Here is a 25,052-nt window from a genome sequence, read left to right on the forward strand (position 1 = left end):
AAAAAAATTTAAGATCTAAATTTTAAGAGGTTATGTAGGTTCGATATATAATCGATATATATGTATATATCATATATATTAATTTGCCCTCAATTTACACCTTACCACTGCAATTATTAAAAAAATATTAATAATTGTAGGTTTTCTGAATTTTTTTTAAATATTTTTTTTTATACTCTGAATCATAAGCGAGAATAATTAAAAAAAATCTTTCTTAAACTATTGATAAATACAGATGAAAATAAAGTTCCCGCCAAGGTAAGTATCGAAATATCGAAATTCGAAAGTTTTTAGGAAAAACAATGTGTGGCATACTTCACGTGTTTGACTTTAAGTATTTTTTCAAGACAAAACAATTAAAAATAATCAAATTTAATCAGTCAAATTTTTCTTAATCCGATTTTAATTGGAGGTTTCCTTTTTTTTAACAATTGTATGAACATTGAAAGTGAAAAAATATTTTTTTTAATAAAATGCAACTAAAATGAAGGACTAATTTAATTAACAATGTGTTATTATAATTTTGCAATCGTCATGATAGTGCATTAAGTGTTTACCGTTGAATTTATAATATTGTTAAATTATTATTATGACTTTTTTTTGTTGAAATTGATGTAGTCATAAGGTTATCAAACGAAATTCTATAATTATAATTAGTTGACGAGTTTTTTTTTATATTTATGTATAAATTGAAAAGGAATTAAAGTTTCAATCATGGAGAATAAAAGTTCCCACAATTTCATAAGTTATGTAGGTTTAGAAGAACATGAAATGGAGGCAAGTGTTATTTAATATTATTATTAAAAAATTTTCATTTGTTAGATAATAATTAGAAGGAATTATTTTCTTATGGTCAATTTTCAATGTAAACAGAGAAACATAACCTTACTTTACTAACATTTTTCTATATTAATTATTCTTAACATATTTACACTCGAAACAAGAAATTTATTAAGAATTTATTATATTCGTGAACTTTTACATGTAAAGAATTTTATTTTCTATAAAATTATGGAAAATGTTTCTTTAGTATTAATTTTAACAAAAATTTTTCCTAGAATCTTGGATCAAGTCGTCGAAGTTCTTTAAATGAGAATAATATAAAATTACTAAATGGAGAATCAATTGCTGCAAGTGCAAAAAATGTATTAATGTTTTCACCAGTTGGCGATTTTAAAAAAGGCATTTCTGGAGTTCTAGTTGTTACTAATTTTAAATTAACGTTCCTTACCACCGAACATGCAAACGGAGAAGTAATTTTACAATTATTTTATTAATTTAATATCTTGTTAATTATATAATTTTTTAGTTCATTTAATGAATTTATATAATTTTGTCACATTTAAAATTGTAATTTATACAGGATTCTGTGTATCAACAAAATAATCTTTATGGATTTATGGACACTTGCTTGTCAAATATAGACGATATTTATTTAATAACGGGTGATAAAAAAAGGAGACTCATTCCTAGAAATATTGTCTCTTCAAAAATTAAAGGAAAAATATTTATTGTTTGCAAGGTATTTAAAAGATATTTTTTTTCTAAAATTTCTAATAAATTTTCTATATTGCATGTTATTAAATTTTGTCATGATTTTATTAATAATTTTTTTTAGTCTTCAAATAAAATTAAATGAATAATAAATAGTATTTTTTTTAATTCAATTGAATTTTAATTACAGAATTTTCGAACCTGGTCATTTTCTTTTAAATTCTCCTCTCCAGATCATGGGCAAAAAGTGGTAAACGCTCTTTTACATCATGCATTCCCAAGCAGACATCAACTTTTGTTTGCTTATGATTACAAGTAAGTTAAAAAGTATTCCAATTGTGTTTTTGTAAAAAAATTTTTTTTTAAATTATGATGCAGATAATAAAATAAATTCTAAGAAAATTGGATTTTTCGAAACTACAATTCTTGTTTTTATAAAGTATTTGAAGTTTTGTTAACAAGTTTCTTTTTTATTATAAAAAATATAATTAAAATTATATCTATGAATTCGAATAATTAAAAAAAAAAAATTTTTTTTTAGAGTAAAGTATTACTGTAGTGTCGATAAAAGTGTTCGTTTCTATCGAGACAAATCTGATTGGGAAAATGAATTGGAACGAGTTTTACATAAAAGTAGTCATTTAAAAAGAGGATGGAGATTGTCCACGGCCAATGAACAATTTCAATTGTCATCTAGGTATGTTAATTATTTTCAAAATAAAAAAGAATTTTTCTAATTAGTAAAAATTATCATTTTATTTCAATTAGTGATTTATAACGTTAAAATGATAATTTTTGTGATAAAATTATCGTCTATCTAATATTAAATTAATTAAATTTTTCTTTCAGTTTACCAGAATATATAATAGTACCTGCGTCCGTAACAGATAGTCAACTAACAAATGCAGCTCATCATTTTCAAGACAACCGTCCACCCGTTTGGTCATGGTCAAATGATCGAGGCGCTGCTTTAGTGAAAATGGCAGAATTATCGCCAACAATCACTGAAAGAATGCAGGAAAATATTATGCTTGAGAATATACGAAAAAGCCATCCACGTACAATACAACCAATTGTCATTGAACTCAATAAGGAAATCAATGTTAAATTCATTGCAAATAGTTTTTCAAAATTTGTCGGATTGTGTTCACCAGGTAAATAAAAAAAATTATTTTAAATTTATTTTTATTTATTTCTAATAAATAATAAGAATTATGATTTAATTTATAAGAGATGATAATTTATTTCTTTTTTTTCCGTTTAGAAAACATCAGGCAATTCTGGATTCAGGATAATAGTTTTTATTCGCTTCTAGAAACCACAAAGTGGCTTAAGTACGTTTCGTACTGTTTACAAAAGGCTGTAGAAACTAGTGATCATTTAAACGAGGGAGAATCGGTTATTTTACAAGGTAAGTGAAAAAAAATTACATAAAATTTATAAGAAAAAATTTATTTCAATTACAAATTTTTTATTGGATCAATTCATTATATTATTATTTCTTCCAAAATCGTTGCGGTACTATTTTATTCTAATAAAATCTGATAATTCGTAGAATTGATTTTTGATATATTTAAAAAAAATTATTTATTTAAAATGATAATTTATTTTTTTTAATTCAATTTTTTAAATCCCAATTTTTTTTATTTTTACAAACGCCACAAATTTCTGATTTTTTCTTAAATTTTCTTTTTTGTGACTTTCTATTTTCTTAAATTTTCAATTTTCTTTTCATTTTTCTATATTTTTTTTTGTTTATTTTAATCAATTTTTTCGATTACCTACCATTTTTATTTTTATAAACTGGACAAAAATTTTAATTTTATTTTAAGAATTTTTAATACTCAATTCTTTTGCTTAATTTCTTTTCGTTTCATAAAATTCTTGTTTTTTTTATTCTTTTTCAATTTTTCCTCTAAATTCTCCTTCTTTTGGAGGAATTTTTAAAATTCTCATTGTTTTTTCTCAAAGTTTCTTCGACTTTTTTGATTCGGTAAAATTGTTAACTTCTTTTAACTTTAAAAAATTATAATAATTCGTATATAGAAAAAAATTTTTTTCTGCTAAAGCATTTGATTATAAACGTTGTGAAATTTATCAACGTGAAAAATTCAATTTTTGTTTTAATATTTAGGATTAAAATTTTGTCATATTTTCAAAGTTTTGTGTTTGCATATGAACTATTTTTGAATTTTATTCAATTAAAAAAAAAAAAATTCTAAAAAAAACTACTTTAGATAAAATTTAATGAATCAATCCTATTATATTAAATTTGATTCTTTTTAATTTACAAAAGTTTTTATTTATTAAATTTATTTTCTTCTCCAATTAATAATTCTCATATAATTTTTTTTATTCATTATTGTATATGAACAATATACATATATTTTAATTAATAATACAACAAAAAATTCTCTCTACAGAGGCTAGTGGTCGAGATGTTTGCTGTATTGTTTCGAGTTTAGCGCAATTATTATTAGATCCATTCTTCAGAACCATAAATGGTTTTCAGTCTCTTATACAAAAAGAATGGATTGCAGCTGGACATCCATTTTGCGATAGATTGGGTTATATAATCAATGAAGATTCAGAAAAGGTAACTGAATATTTTAATTAAAAAAATATGAAGAGGGAAGAAATTGATTTCATTTAAAAAAGAAATTTTTAATTCTATAAATTTTAATTATTTAGTGTATGATTATTTTTTTCTCTTCATGTATTTATTTAAGTAATTAAATAATTAATAATTTATTATTAAAATTAATAAGTGAAAAGAAATATTTAATTAAAATTTAATGATTTCAGTCACCCTTGTTTCTTCTTTTCTTGGACTGTGTTTGGCAATTATGTCAACAATTTCCCACGGAATTTGAATTTACGGAGACGTATTTAACATCACTATGGGACACCGCACACGTTCCTATTTTCGATACTTTTCTGTTCAATTGCGAAAGAGATCGAATTCGTGCAGCTCAAGTATAAAAATTTAATTTCAAATAATAATAATAATTATTATTGTTAAAAATTGTAAATATTTTCGAAATTAATTTCAAATAATTGGAAAAATTATATTTTTAGGATCGAAGCTTCCCTGTGATTTTACGAAGTGTTTGGGATTGGCGTGAGCAATTCAGTGATCAGGATATTCTACTCTTTTGTAATCCTCTATTTAAATATGATGGCACAAAAAGGGAAAATGGCAAAACGAATATTAAACCACATTATAGTATTCCAAGTTTAGAACTTTGGTCGCAATGTTATTTTCGATGGATACCACCATTGGAAATTCACAATGGTGGGAGAAATCATGTGGAACTTCATGCGCGATTAGTTCAAAATGATATTGCACAATTGAAAATTAATGCCAATGGCAATTGTGAATCTCCAGTTGAAAAAATAACGTCCTACATTGTACACATGAATATCGACAGCTTTTATCCATTTAGTAATCGAACTTCTGGAAATACTGTGAGTACACCAATAATGAATAATTCGTTACTTATGAATGAGAATTTATTAGACGCCCAAAGTCTATTGACAGCCTCCGATTAAAATTCAATTCTCTATTCATTGGAGAAAAATAATTTAATAACAAAATGTGCAAGTTTCTTTTTTTTAGTTGAGATTTTTCGGTATTTTTTTTCACCGATAATTCTTAATAAATGTAGATTACTTTTTTTTTATAGTCAATTTTATAAGTATAATAATAACCAAATATCGATTTATTCCATTTTAAGAATTTGTAAAAAATTCATTGTCGATTTTTTAACTCTACTGTCAAAAAAATTTTTATGAATTGAAGTAGAGTTTCACTTTTTCTCTGTCAAAAGTTAATATTTTTTTTATCAATATTAGTAGTAAAAAGATTATTTTTACAATGAAAATTTTTATTTCCAAAAAAAGGGAAAAAAATTGTATTTATTAAATTTTTAGAAATTTGTAGAAATTTATTTTAAAAACATTTAACTCCTTAACATAACTAAATATTGATTTTATTAGCAAAAAAAAAAACTGATTAAAATTGTTTTCATCAAATTGTACAATTTTCAAGAAAAAAATTATTTCGATTCAAATTTTATTCATTTTGCTGTTTGAAATATTCTATACAATTCTATTTGTTAGTTTCTTTTGTTAAATAATATTCGATTTAAAAAATATAAACAAAAATTTTATTTTTTCGGTAAATAAATTATAAATTATAATTTACTGTTTCTTATCTTAAAAAAAAAAAAAACACAGAAAGTTAAATGATTAATAATTAATAAAAAATTTTTGGCTCAAAATAAAATTTTTTGAAAATTGTACAACTGAATTTTTGAAAATTTTATGAAATCAATTTTAATTTCAGTTTTAATTGTTGTTGACAAAAAGTTTTTTGTTTGAGATTATGTCAATGGGTTGAAAATCCTTAATTTCGTTTTTTTAACTTTTGACAAAGATTTCTTTTTTTAGAAAAAGAAGAAGGTGTAAAATTTTTGAGTGATAGATAAAGACTCGAGAGGGTAACAAACTTTAATGTGCAAAAAAGTTTTGCAATTTTTTTGAAATTATAAAGTTACAACTTAGAAAATTATCTTATATTATCTATAGTTGTTGAAACGAAAATTTGTTCTGTTAGTTAGATATATTAATAAGTGCTTAGATATTTCTTTTTTTTTTTATTAAAAATATTTTAAAAATAGAATATATATTTTCTTCCAACGAGAATTAATGCAGTATAAACTTTGTTTAACCACAACGTAAATATTTATATAAAAAGTTTTCGTATACATATGTATTGCAATCGATCGTTTAAATAAGTAAACGTATTCAACGAAATTTTCGACAAAAAAAAGAAAAATATTAAAACGCCAGATTTATAGTTTGTAATTTATTTTTTATTTATTTGAAACGAGAGCTTATTGAGTAGTGATATATCGTTCGTATCATGTTGACATTTCAGATAATAATTTTATGTAAACTATTTTTTTAATGACAATAAAAATCCTGAAATTTAAGTTTTATAATAGTCTTTTTATTATACCTGTAAAATTTTTCTTATTTTTATATTAATTTATAGGGTCAGACCATTATATTTCATCTGAAATTATTTTCAATCCTTTATGACAAAAAAAAGGTGTAAAAATAGTTCAAAATTGAAGAAAAATTATTACTTTTTAGTAAGTGAGAATTTTTTTTAGTTTATTACTTTTACAGAATCAATAATTTGTGTTTTTAAAATATTAATTTATTTGTAAATATAATTCATTGTATTGATAAATTATTATTTTTTTTTTTTATTAAATCTTATAATTCATTTGAAACAAAAATTTTAATTTCTGGTTAATTTCAATATTAAAAAAATGTAAAACATATTTTTATTAAAAATTTCCTTTTATTGCAAAATATAGACATTATAATTCTGAAATTCACGCGAATATTTGAGTTTCAAGTTTGACAAAATCATTTTAAAAAAAAAGTTTATTATTCTAATCATGTGAAACATAAATATGCTCGTAAATCGAATATATCTTTTATATAATTATTATATTTTGTGTAGAAAATTCGTTTCTATTACTTGCAATGTCATAACAAGATATTTACAATGATTTAACATTCTAAAATTTCTTTTCAAAGTTCATACAATTGTTTTATAAATTAAAATTCTATTCATTTATTTACATAATCAAAGTTTATAATATTAATAACGTTAATGTATAAAATCATTGTAAATTTCATGATTCTAAATCTATATTACAATATACTATATTGTACTTTTCTATATTTACAATATATATTTACAAGAATTTTATTTAATTCTCAATAATGTCTATAAATTAAATAATTTTTGTTTAAATTTCTATATTTTACAAATATTAACTAGCATTTAAATTAAGCTTTCTTCTGCGAGCGTCAACGTCCTGTTGTAATTTACGTAACATTATATCCATAGCTAATGTTGCGTCTTGAACTGAATCATGAAATTCACCAGGAGCGCGAATATCTTTTTTTAATATTAATTTCGACAATGATTTAAGACTATAACAAAATTGTGGCCCCCTTTCGTGTTGAAATACAAGGGAAGTATCAATAACGCGTTTATGAATAAAACGTAAAATTCGAAGATCATTATAAACACCATGACCAATTAACAATGATTCAGCGTGAATAAATTTTCTTAAATCATTTTGTACATCGCCCAATGTTTTTGTTGCTGTTAAAATTTCTTCCTCAGTAATACCATGAATTTCGGTGCCATAGTCTACTATTTCGTCGCCGGGCTTAACAAAATGATCATACACAGCAGTGCCATTCATTCTTACCACTGATATTTTAATGACTTCCATTCCACGTTTTGTGAATGCCATTTCACAATCGAGAGCATAAACACCGTAGCGAGTTTTTTCAAATGCCAAATCACCCAATGGTATTGTTTCCACGTAACCAAGTAACGATTCATTGACACCATCAGTGAATCCACTCCACACGTGCATTGGAAAAATTGTACAAAATTGCCTCTCGTATGCATCACTGCCGCAACATTGCCATACACCCATTAATAATTTACCCGGATGTACATAACATGGCTCGCCACCATGTAAATAATCGCCGGTACGTGAATCCATTGGGAAAAAACTCGAGCATCTTGCACATTTTCGCAATACCTCTGTCTCGCTTAATTTGAAATTTGGATTTTGTGAATAACATTTTTTTATATATCCATATTTTCCAACATAAACTCGAGCATAATTAAGATTGTCCTTGTCAATTTCGGGAAATCCACGGGCAAATAATTCTCGTTTCTTAACGACATAGGCTTGAAATTTTGCCTCCAATTCACTATCACTAAAATTACTCATACTTGTCCGCACTTCACTTGAGCCAAATGTGGTAGAATCATACGATATAATACCAGGAAAACAATCTTGTTCTGTAAAAAAAAAAAAAAATCGTCATTAATATTTTATTTTCAAATAAATAAATATTAGAAAAATTTTACCAAATTTTTTTTTCTCATTTATTTATTATATCATTTTGCATTTATATTTCCGATTTTTTTGGAACTTTTTTTTCTTTCGGTATATATACTAATTGAGAAAAATTTTCATGAATTTTTTCAAAATATTTTTTTAGCATGTCGTTTACGAGAAATTGATTTTTCATAATTTCGTAGTTTTAATGATTTAAAATATTTTTGAATGCTCATAAACTTCTTTAAAAATGCATCAATTTTAAAAGTTTTTTTTTTTTAATTCTGTGATTTTACATAATATTTTTGAAAATTCAGTGCACAAAAAATTCCAGAAAAAAAATTAACTATTTTTTGCAATTTAAAAATTAAAATTTTACTTTTAAAACTGTACTTTAAAATTTTTTTTTGAAATACTTTCAAAACAATCTCTTACTTTTACAAAAATTTCAAGCCTGATCCCCGCGGTCGTGATCAAACAATTTTTTAAATATTTTCGTAATTTTTAAAAATTTTGAATTTTTTAAAAATATGTACCTCCGTTTCTTATACCACGTAAATTTATATATTTTGATGCGCTGATTATAAAATTAAAGTGATAATACCCGCCAATTTGATTTTTATGGTGAAAATCATAAAAAAAGACAAAATTTGTAGTTTTTTTCTTTGTTTATTGGGTAAAATATGCAAAATTTTGAAAAAATCTATAGGATATAGAAAATGTATTATAATAAGATAATCAACTTTCGTCGAAAAGTTTTTCTTTTTAATTTTGCATATTTTACCCAAAAAACGAAAAAAAAATATACAAATTTTATGTCTCTATTGTGGTTTACATCATAGAAATATAATTTTTGGGTTTTGTCACTATGATTTTCGTAATTAACGCCTAAAAATACATAAATATACATAGTATAAAAAAACAGGAGAAATTTTAAAAAAATTTAAAATTTCGAAAATATTAATAAAATCGCTTGCCAACGATGCGATGGAACCAGGTATTAAATTTTTGTAAAAAAAAGTAGTATTTTTTTTGAAAATTTTTCCAAAAAAATTGAAAATACATATTTTGAAAAATAAAACTTTTAACTTTTAAATTGCAAAAAATATAGTAAATTATTTTTCTAGATTTTTTTTCACCGAATTTTCGAAAAATTCACATAAAGTCGCACAATTTAAAAGAAACTTTAAAAATTGATGCATTTTTAAGAAAGTTATGAGCATTCAAAAAATAAAAAATCATTAAAAGTCTGAAATTCTGAAAAATTCATTTCTTGTAAACGGCTTGCTAAAAAAAATTGAAAAAAATCATGAAAGCTTGTCTCAATTAGTAATAAAAAAAAGTTAAAAAAAAATCGGAAATGTAAATGCAAAATAGTGTCTAATTTGGCGTAGAAAACTTCATATAAATGTCGATATATTTACGAAAATATTATAATTTTTAACACAAGTTTTATACGATGCTGAAGTTCACAAGGTTTATAATCAACGATATTAAAAAAAAAAATTTTTTTGAATGAAAAATTTTATGAATTTTTGCCTCAAAAATATGCCTTACCATGTTTATTTATCAACAAATTATAAATAAGGCACGATTTTTAGATAAAATTCTTTACAATTTTCCGTCTTAAAACAAAATTTGTTTTTTTAATCGTTGATTATAAACGTTGTGGCCTTTAGCATAATATAGTATTTATTTCCCTTACGTTTCAAAAATATATAATATTTAAAATTATTATAATTTGCACACTTACTAGAATGTTCATTTTTTTGAATTTTCATTTTCATTATTTTCATTTGACAAATTTTGTTGATTAGAATAATTTTTATCGCACAATAAATTTTTGTCTCGACTGTTAATTTCTGGTTTTTCGTATAACCTAAAATTCATTTCAAAGGAATCCTTAAATCATCGTTTTCATATAATTTTGATCAAAATTTTCATTTCGATAAAAACAAAACCGGCATAAATATTTTTGGGACGAATTTTAAAAATCACCAATCAAAAATTACAAAGAAAATTCTCATCAATTCAAAAAATTCCCGCTATATAATAATCGTAAGGGAAATTTTTTTACATAATTATAACAAAAAATTTATTTTATTATAATTTGATTTTGATAAAATTTTTCATATTTTGAGTAAATCTGTTATGATCAAAAATTTTAATTTTTTAAAAATAAAATATGTTATATATTATTTTTATTTGAATTTAATGAATTAAACTTTTTTAAAAAATAATTTTTATTACTATTATTATTAATTTCAATTATTAAAAACAAATGTTTAATTAAGGTCAAATATTTAACAGTGAAAACATTGTTTTCAACAACAATAACTCATTTTAATGTAAAAGTTAAAACTGAGCAGCGATTTTTTAAACATAATCATAGTTGTTTACTACAATTATTGATATAAACCAATGAAAATTATTTTATTTATATTATATTACTTTTTATAGACGAATCAGAATTTTTAAAAATATTAATTAAAAAAATTCAAGAATATTTATGATTATTTATGAAAATTTTATTTTCTTACCATTTACTATCTCAGCGTTAGGCCCATTTACTTTTTTATTGTTCACCACGTTCGTCTCGTGTCGTCCTAGAGAATTAAAAGGTTATGAAAATTAATGGTTTTTCTTTAAAATAAAAAATCTTGAAAATTTAAAAATAAAAAATTTGTTAATTCTTTATTTACTTACCCATAATTATTATAATTCAACAGTTGAAAATTTCAGCTTGTATATTTGTATTCTTGTTATCCTCCTGCAATAAAACGTAGAAAAAATTATTGAAATAAATTTTTTCTCTCATTTTTTGAAAGGTAATAAAATTCTGAGAAGGGGACTGAAAGGAGTTTTTATGCATTTTTCCATTAATTAGATAGTCCTTTATCTATGATAGTACTAAATCTATTTTTAATAATAAAAATCCTTCCTCATATGACACAAGTAAAAACTCCCGAAATTATCATAATAATCAAATGAACAAACACAAATATTAAAGAATGTTTATTCACGACACAAAAAGTTAATCACAACGACACTATTTACAGAAATTAATAGTAATATAATTGCTGAAACGTCCCAGTATTTTTTATATATTTATAAAAATATTTTTCATGTTGTTCACATTATAGCTGTCAGTTACGCTATACGTAAATAATTATAGAAAACACCTCATTGGTCGTAATAAATAGCGCGCGATTATTTAAAAATATTAATTGTAACATTTTTAAATTAATATAACTGTTTTTGTTCAAAAAATTTACTTGGGGGAAATAATAGTAATTACAATTATATGTTATTTAATTTAATTATTAAAAATCTATAAAACTAAAAAAAGTTTATTTTAAAAAATAAACAATTAATAAAAACGTGATATATAAATTTGGACTTTCGATTTACATTCGACCTTTTTACCCATGCCTTTATTTTTAAAAAGGATCGTATGTGACTTTTTTTAATTTCAATTATAAATTGATTTTATTAAGTTTTTTATTTATTTCAATTGTACCGTACTTTACTCGGTATGTGAAAAACTTTGGCTTTCAATCACCCCGGTTAAGCACAGAAGAGTACGGTTAGTACTTGGATGGGTGACCGCAATTGGTGTTAAGCCCAATTTAATTCAATTATTAATAATTGAGAAAATATTACTTACCTACAAAATATTTGAACTATAAAGTTCTGCTCCACACGTCAACACGTGAAGTCCTCCTGTGGTGATCCTAAATATCACAACGCACAGTTCCACTTGTGTTTTCCGCTGCGAAAAACTTGGATTTTAATCACGCACTTTCACTTCAATAAACGAAAGTCCGTGAAAAACTGTTCTTCTTCGAACCTGGCTATCGCTTAGCTGCCTGTTCCTGTCATTTCGCATGCCTCGCCCCTTCCCGCCCTTTTCCAAGGGCCTAATAATGGAAGGGGCAAAACTACAAAATGTGAGTGGGGAGTCAACGAGAGAAATGAAAAGCCCTTTATGGTGGGGTTTGAAAGCAGTGGAAAATTTCTTCTTCATATTTCAATGGAAAGATTGAAAAAAAATTTTTGTATTTTATTTCTCAATAGAAATTAATTGTTATAATTACAATTTAATAATTTTTTAGGACACTGAGATAAAAAAAATATTTAGATGACATTTTGATAAAATATATATCAAAAATAACATTCTGTTTTTTGGTTTTATTTTACTGTCTTAAAGAATATACTCTTATTTTAGTATAATCTATGTTAAAATACCTTAAAAATTATCATTTTAAAAAGTACACTAAAAATAATTAAATTGGTATTTAATTGTAAATATATTTTTATAAAACCGATTATTATAATGTTAAAATAAATATTCAATTTTTTCATAAATATTCTAAAAGCATTCTAGGAAAAATTTCAACTTAATTTTATAATTAACATCAAAATATCGATAATTGATCTTATAAAAATATTTACTAATAATAATAACACGACTTTTAAAATTTTTGATTATTATCTACGAAAACAATAGAATTAAAATTAAAATATTTGTACGTAGAAATAATTAGTATACAATTAATTGATTCAGATAAATATTTACACTGGAAGCTCGATCAAAGGGACAATTGATGTTTTTTAACCCTTGATCGCGTGGATCTGTCAAGCGTGAAAATATCAACAAACAGGGCCGTACTTACTGGTTCATGCTCAATGATATTTAAAATTATTTTTTTTCCTAATATTATTATACTTATTTATATTATTATATTCTATTATTATAAATATGTAAAAATATGTACATATATAATAATTATATTATGATTATTATATTTTTTTCTTCAGCCATCTTATAGTAATATACAGTAAGAGCCTCACGATACCTTTAATATATGTACGGTCCTGCTGCCGCTTGAGAGGCCTAGACCTCTCCACACCATTCGTCTGTCTAAACTTGTAAACAAACGCTTCTTGATATATTTGATAATAGAAAAGTAACCGATTATTTAAAACAAATAATTTTTTTTCAATACATATACAAAACATAATATTCGTACTTACACATATTCTAAATTTTAAAATAATGTAAAGGCAAAAAATTCATTAAAAAAAGTTGATATACAATCATACGAAGTGTAATAAAGTATTTAAAATTATGTTGTGGCATGAACAGGGCATTAATAATTATCAAATGATTTTTTTCTCATTTATTTCACATTTTCAAGTGATTTCGACAATCTAATAATAGAACTTTCACGTTGCTGAATTCCGCAACGTTTATTATCGACAATTAAAAAAAATATATTTTTGTAAGATAGAAAATTATAAAATCTGTTTTAAAAAAAAAATGTCTTTTATAATCTGTTCATCCATAAACACTGCAAGAAATATCATTCAAGACGAAAATATTCATAAAATTTTTCAAAAAAAAAGATTTCTTTAAAAATAGTTGATCATAAACGTTGGGAAGTTTCAGTATTGTTGACTTTCCAACTTTAGAAAAATAACCAACCCTAATATACTTTTATATATATAAACCCTATTTGAAAAATTGTCTAAATCCCTTGAAGTACTTTAAAGATACCGATCAGAAATGGTATAAGACCTAGTTTTTAGAAAGACAATTTCACATTTTTGTCAAGACGGGTGTTATTTCAAAAGCCCGACTTTCTCATTATCGTGATTGTATTGTATAAGAAATATTGTAAACCTTTAGGGATTTTACAACTTGTACCGCTGTATACCTGCCACACATTGGCAAACGGGAGTTGAATACAAGTATAAGTGTGTGTCTATATCTAGAATCTTTTGTCTTTCATTATCTACATATCCTTCAGGTATTTTGCCGAAAATATTCTTCTTTACACGGGTTTTAGAAATAGAAATAATCAATAAAAATTGAAATGAAATATACTTTTTTCATATTTATAATTTTTAAAAAATTTTCAAATGTCTACCTTATCAACTGACGATACAATGAGTTTCACAAGATAACATGGTTGGGAATGCATTATAAACATCCACGTAATATAGTTTTCCGTGGCAAAACAACGCAACGATATGTTTAAAATAAGGTAATATACATTATTTTTACGTAAAACACTGTATTTAATTTTTTACAATAAAGCAGTTCAGCTAACCATCACCTGGTGTAAATATATAAACAGTAACCCACATCTTTGTTGTAATCTTTAAAAGTCAAAAGCGATCGATAAGGAATCAACGTCATTTACGTCATTTGAGTTTTTTTAATACACGCAGGTTTCAAACTTATGTGAGTTCAGTCGTGTTTGTATATGTCGAACATTGGAAGCATATAGCAGGTTAACTCAAATGGTTTCTAATTATTTGTACATTTGATATAATATAATATAGAGAATTGTAACAAAAAAATGAATATAATATATACAATATCGTCGGTTTTAATCTTAACTATTTTCTCAAATATTGGATATTGTTTAATTCAAGACAATGGAAATTCGACAGAGATTCGAAATTATCCTTTACTTATGCCAAACGTCAGTCCGAAGACAGTAAGTATTTTTTCCATTATTTTTATTTATACACACACACCTGTTTGAATAGAAAGATTGGCAGATGTTAAATTATTTGTATATTAGTTTTAAATTGAAATATAGATTATTACTTACTTTAATACAACATATTTTTATAAAATTTAATACTTAAATATTGTTACTATTTTTGTAAACTTTTTTAGTGATATTTATATTTTTTAAATGGTTTTCAATAATCTATTGTGTATATAATCCTTATCTCTAAAAAAAATATTCAAAAAAACCCAACACGCATGTTATGAAATATAAAATATATCTGAATGTTGTAAATATTTTATTTAAATTATGTTTTTTACGTTTGGAAATTTAACATGAAATAGCCATAATTTAAATTTTTTATTCGAATTATCTATTTTTAATTTTTTATTATTCATGCGTGGGAGTAAAAAAAATCATGTAGCATATGCAATGTATTATCTTTGAATTTTACATAAAAAAAAAAGATATAATTTGTTCTATATATGTTGTATTGATAATTTTTCGTTTTAATTATTTGACTATTTTTAAAATATATTTCACATGAAGAACAATAAAATGTAATTTTTCCGTCAAGTACATCTTTTTTAAGGAGCAATTTGTAAGGTATAGTAAACATAAATTACTGGTCAATTTATGTAAATAACATTTTTAAATTCTTTTTACTTTTTTTTTGTAAACATTATAATTTGTCGTGTACCTACATAGATTAAAAAATATATTTCACATATAATAGAAATATATTTTTTTCTTTGCAATTAATAATTTATAATAGCTTTTAGAATTTTTATTTTTTAAAATTAAATTATTTCGAAAAATTATTTAAAATTTATTGTGATTCATAAAAGAATCAATAATAATAATAAAAGAAAATTTTATAACAAGATTAATTATTATCAATTTTGTTTTGAACTTATAAATGTTGTGTGAATCCCGTGTTTTATCTTCTTTAATAATGTTTTTAATTATAAAAATATAAAGAGGAAAATTTATTTCAAAATTATAATTAAAAAAATGATTAAATGAATGAATGATTAAATAATTTTTATTTTTAAATTAAATAAATTGTATTTGGACCAATAATTTCTGTATTTGGCTCAAATAAAAATTATATGGTTCAAGTAAATATTTATTTGATAATAATCAAGTAACTGAATATTTGAATCAAATGAATATTTTTTTCAGTGTATACTTATAATTTGAAAATTATCTTTAATATTTTAAATTACAAGAAATTATGCACTTTTATAATGTGTACAATATGTGTACGTCCGCATGAAAAGGGACCACTTTAGTTTATCTTTCATAAGGGCGATATTTGCATTAATGTTCATGCAAAAATAATTCTTATTGTAATAGACAAAGTGATCCCTTTCAATGCAAACGTACGCATATAAGAAATTTTTATTAAAAAATTTGAAATTGTTAATGATTTATTATGCTTGATATTATAATAAACATTAATTTAAAAAAATATACATAATATCCCTGTAATAATTAATATTATTATTTTTGGAATAATTAAAAATGTTTTTCTCATGTTCTTTCAGCCAGAATTATATTTATGTACACCAGTGAGAGTAGACTATTCAAGAAATTATTATATCGTTGGTTTTCAACCGAATGCAACAATGCAAACGGCACATCATATACTTATTTATGGATGTACGAAACCAGGAAGTTCAAAACCAATTTGGGATTGTGGGGAAATGGCGAGAAAATCTGAAAGAGGTGGTCTTCCTCAAGCAGGTGTTTGTAAAGATGGCTCGCAGGTAAAAATTTTCTAATACACAATAATTTTGACAATTTTTGACAATGCTTGTCAAAAGCATAACAGCTATTTTAAGGAAGAGTCAGACAAATAATTAAAACAAAAGTTAAAGTACAACTTCATATTTTCAAATCTTTAAATAAAAAAAATTAAATACAAAAAAAAAACAATTTATTAAAAAATTTTCAGTGCATCAGTGTAAACAATTTAAACCACATTAAACAAAAAGTATACAAAATCTGCTTTTTATTTATGTAATTTTTAACTTAGTTTTATTTTCAATTTATGAATATTCATTTAAAAAAAAGATATTTTTTCCTTATTTGAGATGTTCTGCAAGTTCTGAACTTTCAAATGAACGAATTTGTTTACTGCTTCTTTAAATAAATAAATAAGTTCAAATTTTATTATAAAATATTGGTTTTTCTTATAGAAAAAAGATTTTTTTTTAAATTTGACACCTAGCTGTAATTGTAGTGTGAAATTTTGGTATATTATAATGTTATTAGTAAATTGGCTTTTAAAAATCAAAAAAATGTTTTAAAAACGAAAAAATTATGTTGAAAATTTGGAAAATCTGTGAGAATCTACTTCAATCATAAAATTCACAAAAGCAAAAGTGTCAAAAATAGTTAAAATAGTCAAAATTAGTTATGACTAAATCACAACACGACTAAATAGTTTAAAATATTTTTTTATAAAGTATAGAATTTTGGTTATAGAAGAAAAAAGTTGCGATTTTTTTATATATAGCCACGGTTGACGGTACCATAATTTTATATACAGTTCAAAATTTTGGAAAACACAAAAATATTTTTATTTTGTCTAAATTATTTTTCGTTTAAAAAAATATTAAAAAATTGTTCTAAAATTATTGTTGAGTAATTTTTAAAAAAATGTTTCTTATATTCTATTTATTAAAAATATTTTACAACTTTACAGATTTAGAATAAATACAAAGCATTTTGCAGTTTCAATATCAGCAGTCATAGAATTATATATACATCTATTACATCTTGTTGCATTAATTTTTCAGAAAAATGTATTTTTAAAATAAGTATCTAATTATTTTTTTGTAGTAGTGCATTATTAAAATTTCAGGGCTCGGATTACACGACTTTTTCGACTTTTACCGACTTTTTTTCAAAAACAAGACTTTTTTCGACTTATTTTAATAAAATGCAACTTTTTCGACTTAAAAAAATTTTTTTTTACAAAATTTTTAAACAAAATACGTTGTTTAGGATACAATTCAAATCTCCTTCAGATCTTCTTTATTTCAATTATTTAACAAATTTTTAACTAAAATTCTTCACTAAATTAATTATTCTTAATAATTTTAATGAAATTCTTCACAAATTGAATTATCTTAAACTATTTTTCAATTATATTTTTTATGAAATATAATAATTGTTTATAATTTAAAAAAAATAGCAAATAAAATTACGAAAAATGTTTAATTCAAAATTAAATTATTTGCAAAACTTTTAATTATTTTTAATGATTTTTATAATATTCTTCGAAAATTCAATTATCTGAAAGCATTTTGTAATGGAAAAAATTTTAAAGTTCAATTTTTGTGTGTAATTTCTAATAAATTCTTTAATTATTTTCAAAAAATTCAATAGAAATTCAATTTTTTTTTAAATATTTTTTCTCAAAATTTTAAATTAAAAATCACTTGAAATTCAATGAATTTCAAAAATCTAAATTGTAAATCTTTGAAAATTCAATTACTTTTAAAAAATGTTATCTAAAATTATTTGATAAATTATTTTTAGTTCTGTAAAATTTAATACTTGTCTGAAAATTAACCAAATCTTTTGAAATTCAATCATTTTTAAAAATTTCAACTTTAACTCTTCCAAAATTATTATTATTTAAAAAAAATTTGTAATAAAAAATCTGTAAAACTTGATTAAGTTTTTGCATGATATTATTTTGACCATCAAAACTCAAAACTATTCATAGTATACAGGAATAAATACTACTACTACTACTACTACTACTACTACTACTACTACTATTATTAAAAAACTGAAAACTATGACAAAATTTTTAATTCGAATAAATTGCTTAAATCAAACTTCAAAAAATTATAAAAATGTAACTTCAAGAATTTTTTTCGAAATTTGTTCTACTTTAATAAAATTTTGAAAATTTTTTCTTACAACTAGTTCGATTGTGAAATATTGGAAATAAATTTTCTTGATAATATTTTTATAGAATTATTCTCAGTACAGAATTAATAAAATAAATTTAATATCCATAACATTATTTATTTAAAGTAAAATATTCATTAATCAATTAAATTTTGTTAAAATGAAAAAATCGACTTTTTCGACTTTTTTTGGAATATAAATCGACTTTTTTGTGCCTTAAATTCGATCCGAGGCTTGAAATTTATTAGAAGAATTAATTTTTAAAAATAAAAAAGTTGTGAATTTTTTAGAATAATGGTCATTTTTGTATGAAAAAATTAAATTATTTACAAAATTTTTTATATTTTATAAAATTACAAAAATAGTATAAGAATTCGTTGTAACATATATGTATATTAGTATTTTGTTAAAAAATTGCATATTTGTGGAAATTACTAAAATCAGCTAAAATCGTATTGCCGCCATATTAAATTTTTCTTAAACATGCGCAATTAAAAATAAATTTTTTTTTTGACAAAATACTAATATTACTCCGGCACATGACAACGAATTCTCATACTATTTTTGAGTTATTTACAAAATTCTAGCTCAATCTATGAAGTACATGTAATTTGCGAGAAAACCTGCGGAGAACATTTACATTTAGAATCACACAATTACATGATCTTAAAATTTTGTTTGCATAAAACATAATTTTTCAGTTTTGAAGTTATGTTAATGCCCTCATCCTACTTAAATAAAAGTTTCTAAATTTTCAAAAATGAAATTTTATTTTCACACCAGATTATTTACGCCTGGGCAAAGGATGCACCACGTTTAGATTTACCGAAAAATGTGGGTTTCAAAGTTGGTGGTAATACAAAAATTCAATATCTCGTCCTTCAAGTACATTACGCTCATGTCGATCATTTTATGGATGGCAGTACCGACGATTCGGGTGTAATTCTTCAATATACATTAGAACCAATGCCCTATCAAGCTGGTGTTTATTTACTTGGAACAAGTGGTAGTATTCAACCAAGAGCAAGAGAAACAATGGAGACTGCTTGTCAATTAACTGAAGAGAAGACAATGTATCCATTTGCATATCGTGTACATACACATTCATTAGGTCGTGTTGTTTCCGGTTATGTTATTAAAGCAAAAACAAATGAATGGATTGAACTTGGCAAAATGGATCCACAAAAACCACAAATGTTTTATCCAATTCATAATAAAAATCCAATTCATCAGAATGACACACTTGCGGCGCGTTGCACTATGCAAAGTAATCGTAATCGAATCACTTATATTGGTGGGACAAATGAAGATGAAATGTGCAATTTTTATTTAATGTATTATGTCAAAAGTGGTGAACCAATTGAGGATAAATATTGTTTTAGTCCTGGACCACCTTTTTATTCGTGGTCTTCTCAAGGATTAAAAAATATTCCTGATAAAGAAGCTTCTCAACTTAGGAAATTTCCTGGATTTTTCTAATTATCCACTTTCTTTTTCATAGAAAGGATTTTGATTATCAGACTTGGAAATCTGATTTGTAAAAACTGAAAATGTTTTCAAAAAATCACCCCTCAAAAAAAAAATATTAATTTTCTTCATTTTGTAAGACGATATAAATAACGCATATCAAACTTACTAATTTTATTTTTTATTTTAATAATTATTATTTTTGACCGATTTGATGAAAAATTGCCACAAGCAAAAAAAAAAATCCATTGCAAATATATATATTTATGAAAAGAGACTGAAGAATATTTTTACTATAGTTGGATTTCAGTCTGATTCTCGAATATAAGATATATAAAAGTATTTTTCATGTCATATTATTGATTTATTTTATTTTTAAAAAATACTGTCATGTATTTTTTACATTGAAGGCATTATTATTGGCTCAAAAACCAATTTTTATGATCCAGTTATTTTTTTTTTTTAAAGACATTATCATTTTTCATTAAATGTTTATTTTAATTTTGAAAAAAAAGTGGACACTAGTCAGAAAAAAGTGCACTGAGAAGACTGCATTTTGAACTTAATTTTATATGCGAAAATTTAATGTCTCTTATCTATACGTTTACTTTTTATTTAAGGTCATATGTCCAATATCGATGGCATTAAAAAAAAAAAAAAAATGAAGTGCGTTGAAATACAATTTTTGTCAAGCTTCAAGTCTGATATACACTTTTTTCATACTATTTTTTTATGTTTATTTAAAAAAAAATTCCTCTAAATTTTTATTTATTTTTTTTTAATTCCCTTTTATTTAGTTTGATAATTTGAATTTGAATTTTTTTTTGTATAATTACGATTTAAGTTGTTTGAAAATATTTTCTTAGTCACTTATATTGAAGTACAAAAGTTATAGGTTTTGAGCCAAAAAAAAGGAAAAATAATTTTTTTTTAAAATAAATTGTTGAAAAATATTAGCGCAAATTTTCCTATATTCTGTTGTATAATTCTGTTGAATATTGCGATTAATGATTGTGAGTTTGTTCTTCTATAAATAATTTTAATAAATATTTAAGGACAAATTGTATAAAATGGAATGTAAAGAATCATACGAAAGGCAAATATGTTTTAGTTTTTATTATTTTAAATGTTAATGCTTTTCATAATAAAGAAAGCAAAATTCGGTTATTTTTTAAAACTTATATACAAAACTGTACAAAGTATAGACGAATATGCCGAGAGCCTATATATGTATATGTGATGTACTAAAATTAGTTTTACATAATATAATATTTAACAATTATTTTTTAATTGTCTCAGGAAGAAAAATCGGTATGTCTGAAGAAAAAAAAATAAATAAAAAATTTATATATAAATATTTGTTATATTTTCAAAATATAAAAGCGAAAGAATATTGATTAATTTTTTGCTTCAATTCTCAAAATGATGCTTTTTTTCTACATGAAGTCAATAAATTATAATTTTCAAAACTAAAGCCGCTTTATTTCGCAATATTTTTATTTAAAATTAAATGTTATTTTTTGTCTGCGATTTTAATGTAATATTTGACTGAGAAAAAAGTTTAATGGAATTTTGGTCTATAATATGCAGCCCTTCTTGCATCTGTGCTTATACATTGAAAAAGTTGAACTCGAAGAAAATTGATCAAAACTGAGTATTTTTATTCATATTTTCTGTCTAAAGAAAAATGTTACTTAAAAATTAATTATTTAATTTTTAAAATTTCTCATAGACAAGTGAATATAGTTAACTTGATTAAATATTTAAATAAAAAAAATTATACTTAAATTAAAAGGTTTCAATTGAAAACAACTTAAAAAAATATCAGAATCTAATTTCGAAAAAAAAATTGCAAAATTATTTTTTCAAGACTTGTGTTTTTATGTTCAATTAAAAATTTAGATATGTATGGATGTGTGTTCTTAAATGTGATGACAAAAGTGTAATAATAATCAAAAATCAATATTTTATGTAAGCAATAAATTAGTGTGATATTTGTAATAATATTTCGCTGCAATATATTTTTATGATGAAAAAAAAATGATTTTCAAATAATCGTTTACTCGATTATTATCAAAAAAAAAAACCAATAATTTAAACCAATAATTTCTGTATTTGAAACAAATAAAATTTTATTGACTCAAATAAAAATTATTTGATTTTAAAAAAAATTTTATTTGATAATAGTCAAATAACCGATTATTTGAATAAAATCATTTTTTTTCAGTGTACGAGTTCAATTTTTAACGATTTTCTCAGTTTATTAATTTATTAATTTTTTAAAGTGATTAATTCTGTCCATTAAAAACTTGAGACTATTGTATAAGTTTTGGTCCGATCTCGCACAAAAAAAAGTTGTGTTATATATTAAATCTTTTCATATATTATGTATTTGAAATAATTATGTGATTCACTATTCTATTAATTATTACATATTCTTAACTATGTATATATATATATATATATTAATTTACGCATCTTCCAGAAAATATACAGAAAGTATATATATAAATATTTGTAATTTTTACAAAATTTATGGAGAATAAGCTATAAAAAATTTGTAGGTTATTATTTTAATAATTGCAAATGCATTTAAAACTTCTATAAATATTTTAACTAGATTAAGTATATAGTTGTGTTTTTAGATAAAAAAAAAAAGAATTACTTTACACCTAGTAAAAAAATATATTATTGTTCAAAGCTAAAAAAGAAGAATTTTTGTTTGAAATGAAAATTTGGTTTGGCATAAATAAAATTTTGATAATTTGAACCAAGTAAAATTTATTTGAAAAAAAAATATTATTCTTTAAAAATCGTTGATTATTGGCGATTCAAACAGCTACACTAGCGCCACAGTTGAACTAATTTAGGCGTGACTCGCTCTAAAGCAGTCTCTGTTTTGACAGTTTATTTCAAATTATTTAATTATTCTGATATTTTTATTGCGTTTGTAAAATTATTTTTAAGCGTTAAATAAAAAAAAATAATTTAAAACACATGGAGTGCTACAGAGCGAGTCACGCCTAAATTAGTTCAACTGTGGCGCTAGTGTAGCTGTTTGAATCGCCAATAAGGGAGAGTCCAGAATTGTACGTCGACGTATCATTCTGTCTTTGTCTCTCCCATTGTCTGTCTATAACGCCGACGCGTCGCTATCAACGCGTCGACGTTCAGAAACCACCTATTCTGGACTCTCCCTAAACGTTGTAAACTTCAGCAATGTTTTATTTCAAATATAATATTGCTTCGAATAAAATTTTTTTCTACGGATGTAAAGTATAATATTTTTGTCGTCAGGGATTGGATCAAATGCTTATTTATAATTGTTTATATTATGAATGAATAAATATTTATATTTTGTTACAGTAGTAATGACAATCAATTATACGTTGTTAATATTTTACATTTTTTATGATGAATTTTAAACATCCAAGTTTTTTATTTATAATTTTACATAATTATCATATCATAAATTGTATATTTATGCGCATAAGCGTAGAACCAAGTATTTTTAAATTGACAATTACGATATGTTACATTTTTCGCAAAGTTTAACGCTCTAATATACATTATTATTATTATTATTATTATTATTATTGATTGTGAAGAGAGATTTATTGAAAGAAAGAGAATTTAAAGAAAAGTATATCTGTATTTTCTGATATGTGTCTGAACAGACTTTGTAAAATCTACTCTATGTATTATGTAAAATTGCTATTCCAATAAAAATCAATTACTGTATAAGACTGTGTTTCTTATTTTAAGGATTGTATTGAATTAGATAACAGAAATTTACCAATAATTATCGGTAAATTGTTCGTTTTGTTTGATATTTTGTTTAACAAATAAAATTAATTTTCCAAATCAAATTTATGTTATACAATACAAAAAATGTAAAATACTTTGTTGATTGGAAATTTAAGGTTTATGATATGAAGCACTTTGTGGAAAATCCAAACAGGTTTGTGAATAGCAGAATTTATTTTTTTTCATGTTTGCGTATGGCAGAATTTATTTTTCTTTTTGTATATAAATCTTTGAAAATAATACATAGTTTTTGCTTTTTATTAATTAAATATAAAGGAAGTGACTAATCATTATTATAACTAATTGTAAGAGAAAAGTGAATGCAAAAGTTTATAAATATATGTGGTATCCTCAATTTTCATAAATATCCTGTTTTTAATTAAACAAGAATTTATTGATGCATGTTTCACATATGTTAATTTTAATATGCTTATCAATGTTATAATATTAAAGAGTTCTTCTTTGTTAAGAAATCAATATTGTAGTCCTTTCGTTTATAAAAATTTTCGAAGTGGCGGAAACAAATTTTCCTCTATATAGAAACATGTTATATGAGATCCTGATCAATTATTGTCCGGATATATGTGTGTGTGTGTGTGTGTGTGTGTGTGTGTGGATCCCTTTTTTGTTTAGAAGATAACTTTAACAGGTTTTAATAGATTTAGATAAAATTTGTTAGGCTCATTTATCATATTAATATATCACATCTGACCAAAGGATTTTTAAAAATACCCAAGAAAAAAAATTTAATCGTCTTTTTTCCAAAAATTTTTTTTTAAACGAAAAAATTTTCAAATAGAATAATTTAACGTTATATATAATAAAATCGCATTCCTTACGTCAAGACAAATCCATCAGTATATATAAAGTATAG

General features: G+C 23.2%; 3 protein-coding genes across 7 annotated transcripts; 2 read left to right on the forward strand and 1 right to left on the reverse strand.

Moving 5' to 3' along the window:
- The first annotated feature begins 324 nt into the window (after positions 1-324).
- LOC127285912 (myotubularin-related protein 12) lies at positions 325-5,233 on the forward strand. The gene is made up of 10 exons (XM_051312129.1): positions 325-777; positions 1,059-1,253; positions 1,364-1,522; positions 1,685-1,809; positions 2,036-2,191; positions 2,344-2,648; positions 2,759-2,905; positions 3,918-4,090; positions 4,300-4,470; positions 4,573-5,233. Exons 1-10 carry the CDS (start codon positions 715-717, stop codon positions 5,044-5,046), a joined length of 1,968 nt encoding a protein of 655 aa, XP_051168086.1. The 5' UTR covers positions 325-714; the 3' UTR covers positions 5,047-5,233.
- A 1,638-nt stretch (positions 5,234-6,871) lies between these two features.
- Positions 6,872-12,254, reverse strand: LOC127285923 (putative exonuclease GOR). Of its 5 annotated transcripts, none has more exons than XM_051312144.1 (4): positions 12,112-12,254; positions 11,151-11,214; positions 10,985-11,050; positions 6,872-8,404 (listed from the first exon to the last, which is right to left on the reverse strand). In XM_051312144.1, exons 2-4 carry the CDS (start codon positions 11,152-11,154, stop codon positions 7,350-7,352), a joined length of 1,125 nt encoding a protein of 374 aa, XP_051168101.1. In that variant the 5' UTR covers positions 11,155-11,214; positions 12,112-12,254; the 3' UTR covers positions 6,872-7,349. The 5 variants fall into 5 exon arrangements, with proteins under 5 accessions (XP_051168101.1, XP_051168102.1, XP_051168103.1 ...); XM_051312145.1 differs by lacking the exon at positions 12,112-12,254 and adding an exon at positions 11,442-11,582; XM_051312146.1 differs by lacking the exon at positions 12,112-12,254 and adding an exon at positions 11,502-11,517.
- Positions 12,255-14,557: 2,303 nt separating this feature from the next.
- Positions 14,558-21,726, forward strand: LOC127285925 (peptidylglycine alpha-hydroxylating monooxygenase). Its single transcript, XM_051312150.1, has 3 exons — positions 14,558-14,953; positions 16,522-16,743; positions 19,688-21,726. Exons 1-3 carry the CDS (start codon positions 14,813-14,815, stop codon positions 20,381-20,383), a joined length of 1,059 nt encoding a protein of 352 aa, XP_051168107.1. The 5' UTR covers positions 14,558-14,812; the 3' UTR covers positions 20,384-21,726.
- Positions 21,727-25,052: the final 3,326 nt, after the last annotated feature.

The sequence above is a fragment of the Leptopilina boulardi genome, unplaced genomic scaffold (genome assembly GCF_019393585.1).
Source record: "Leptopilina boulardi isolate dan_hultmark-lab unplaced genomic scaffold, ZJU_Lbou_2.1 LbouV2_342, whole genome shotgun sequence".
Lineage (NCBI taxonomy): Eukaryota > Metazoa > Arthropoda > Insecta > Hymenoptera > Figitidae > Leptopilina > Leptopilina boulardi.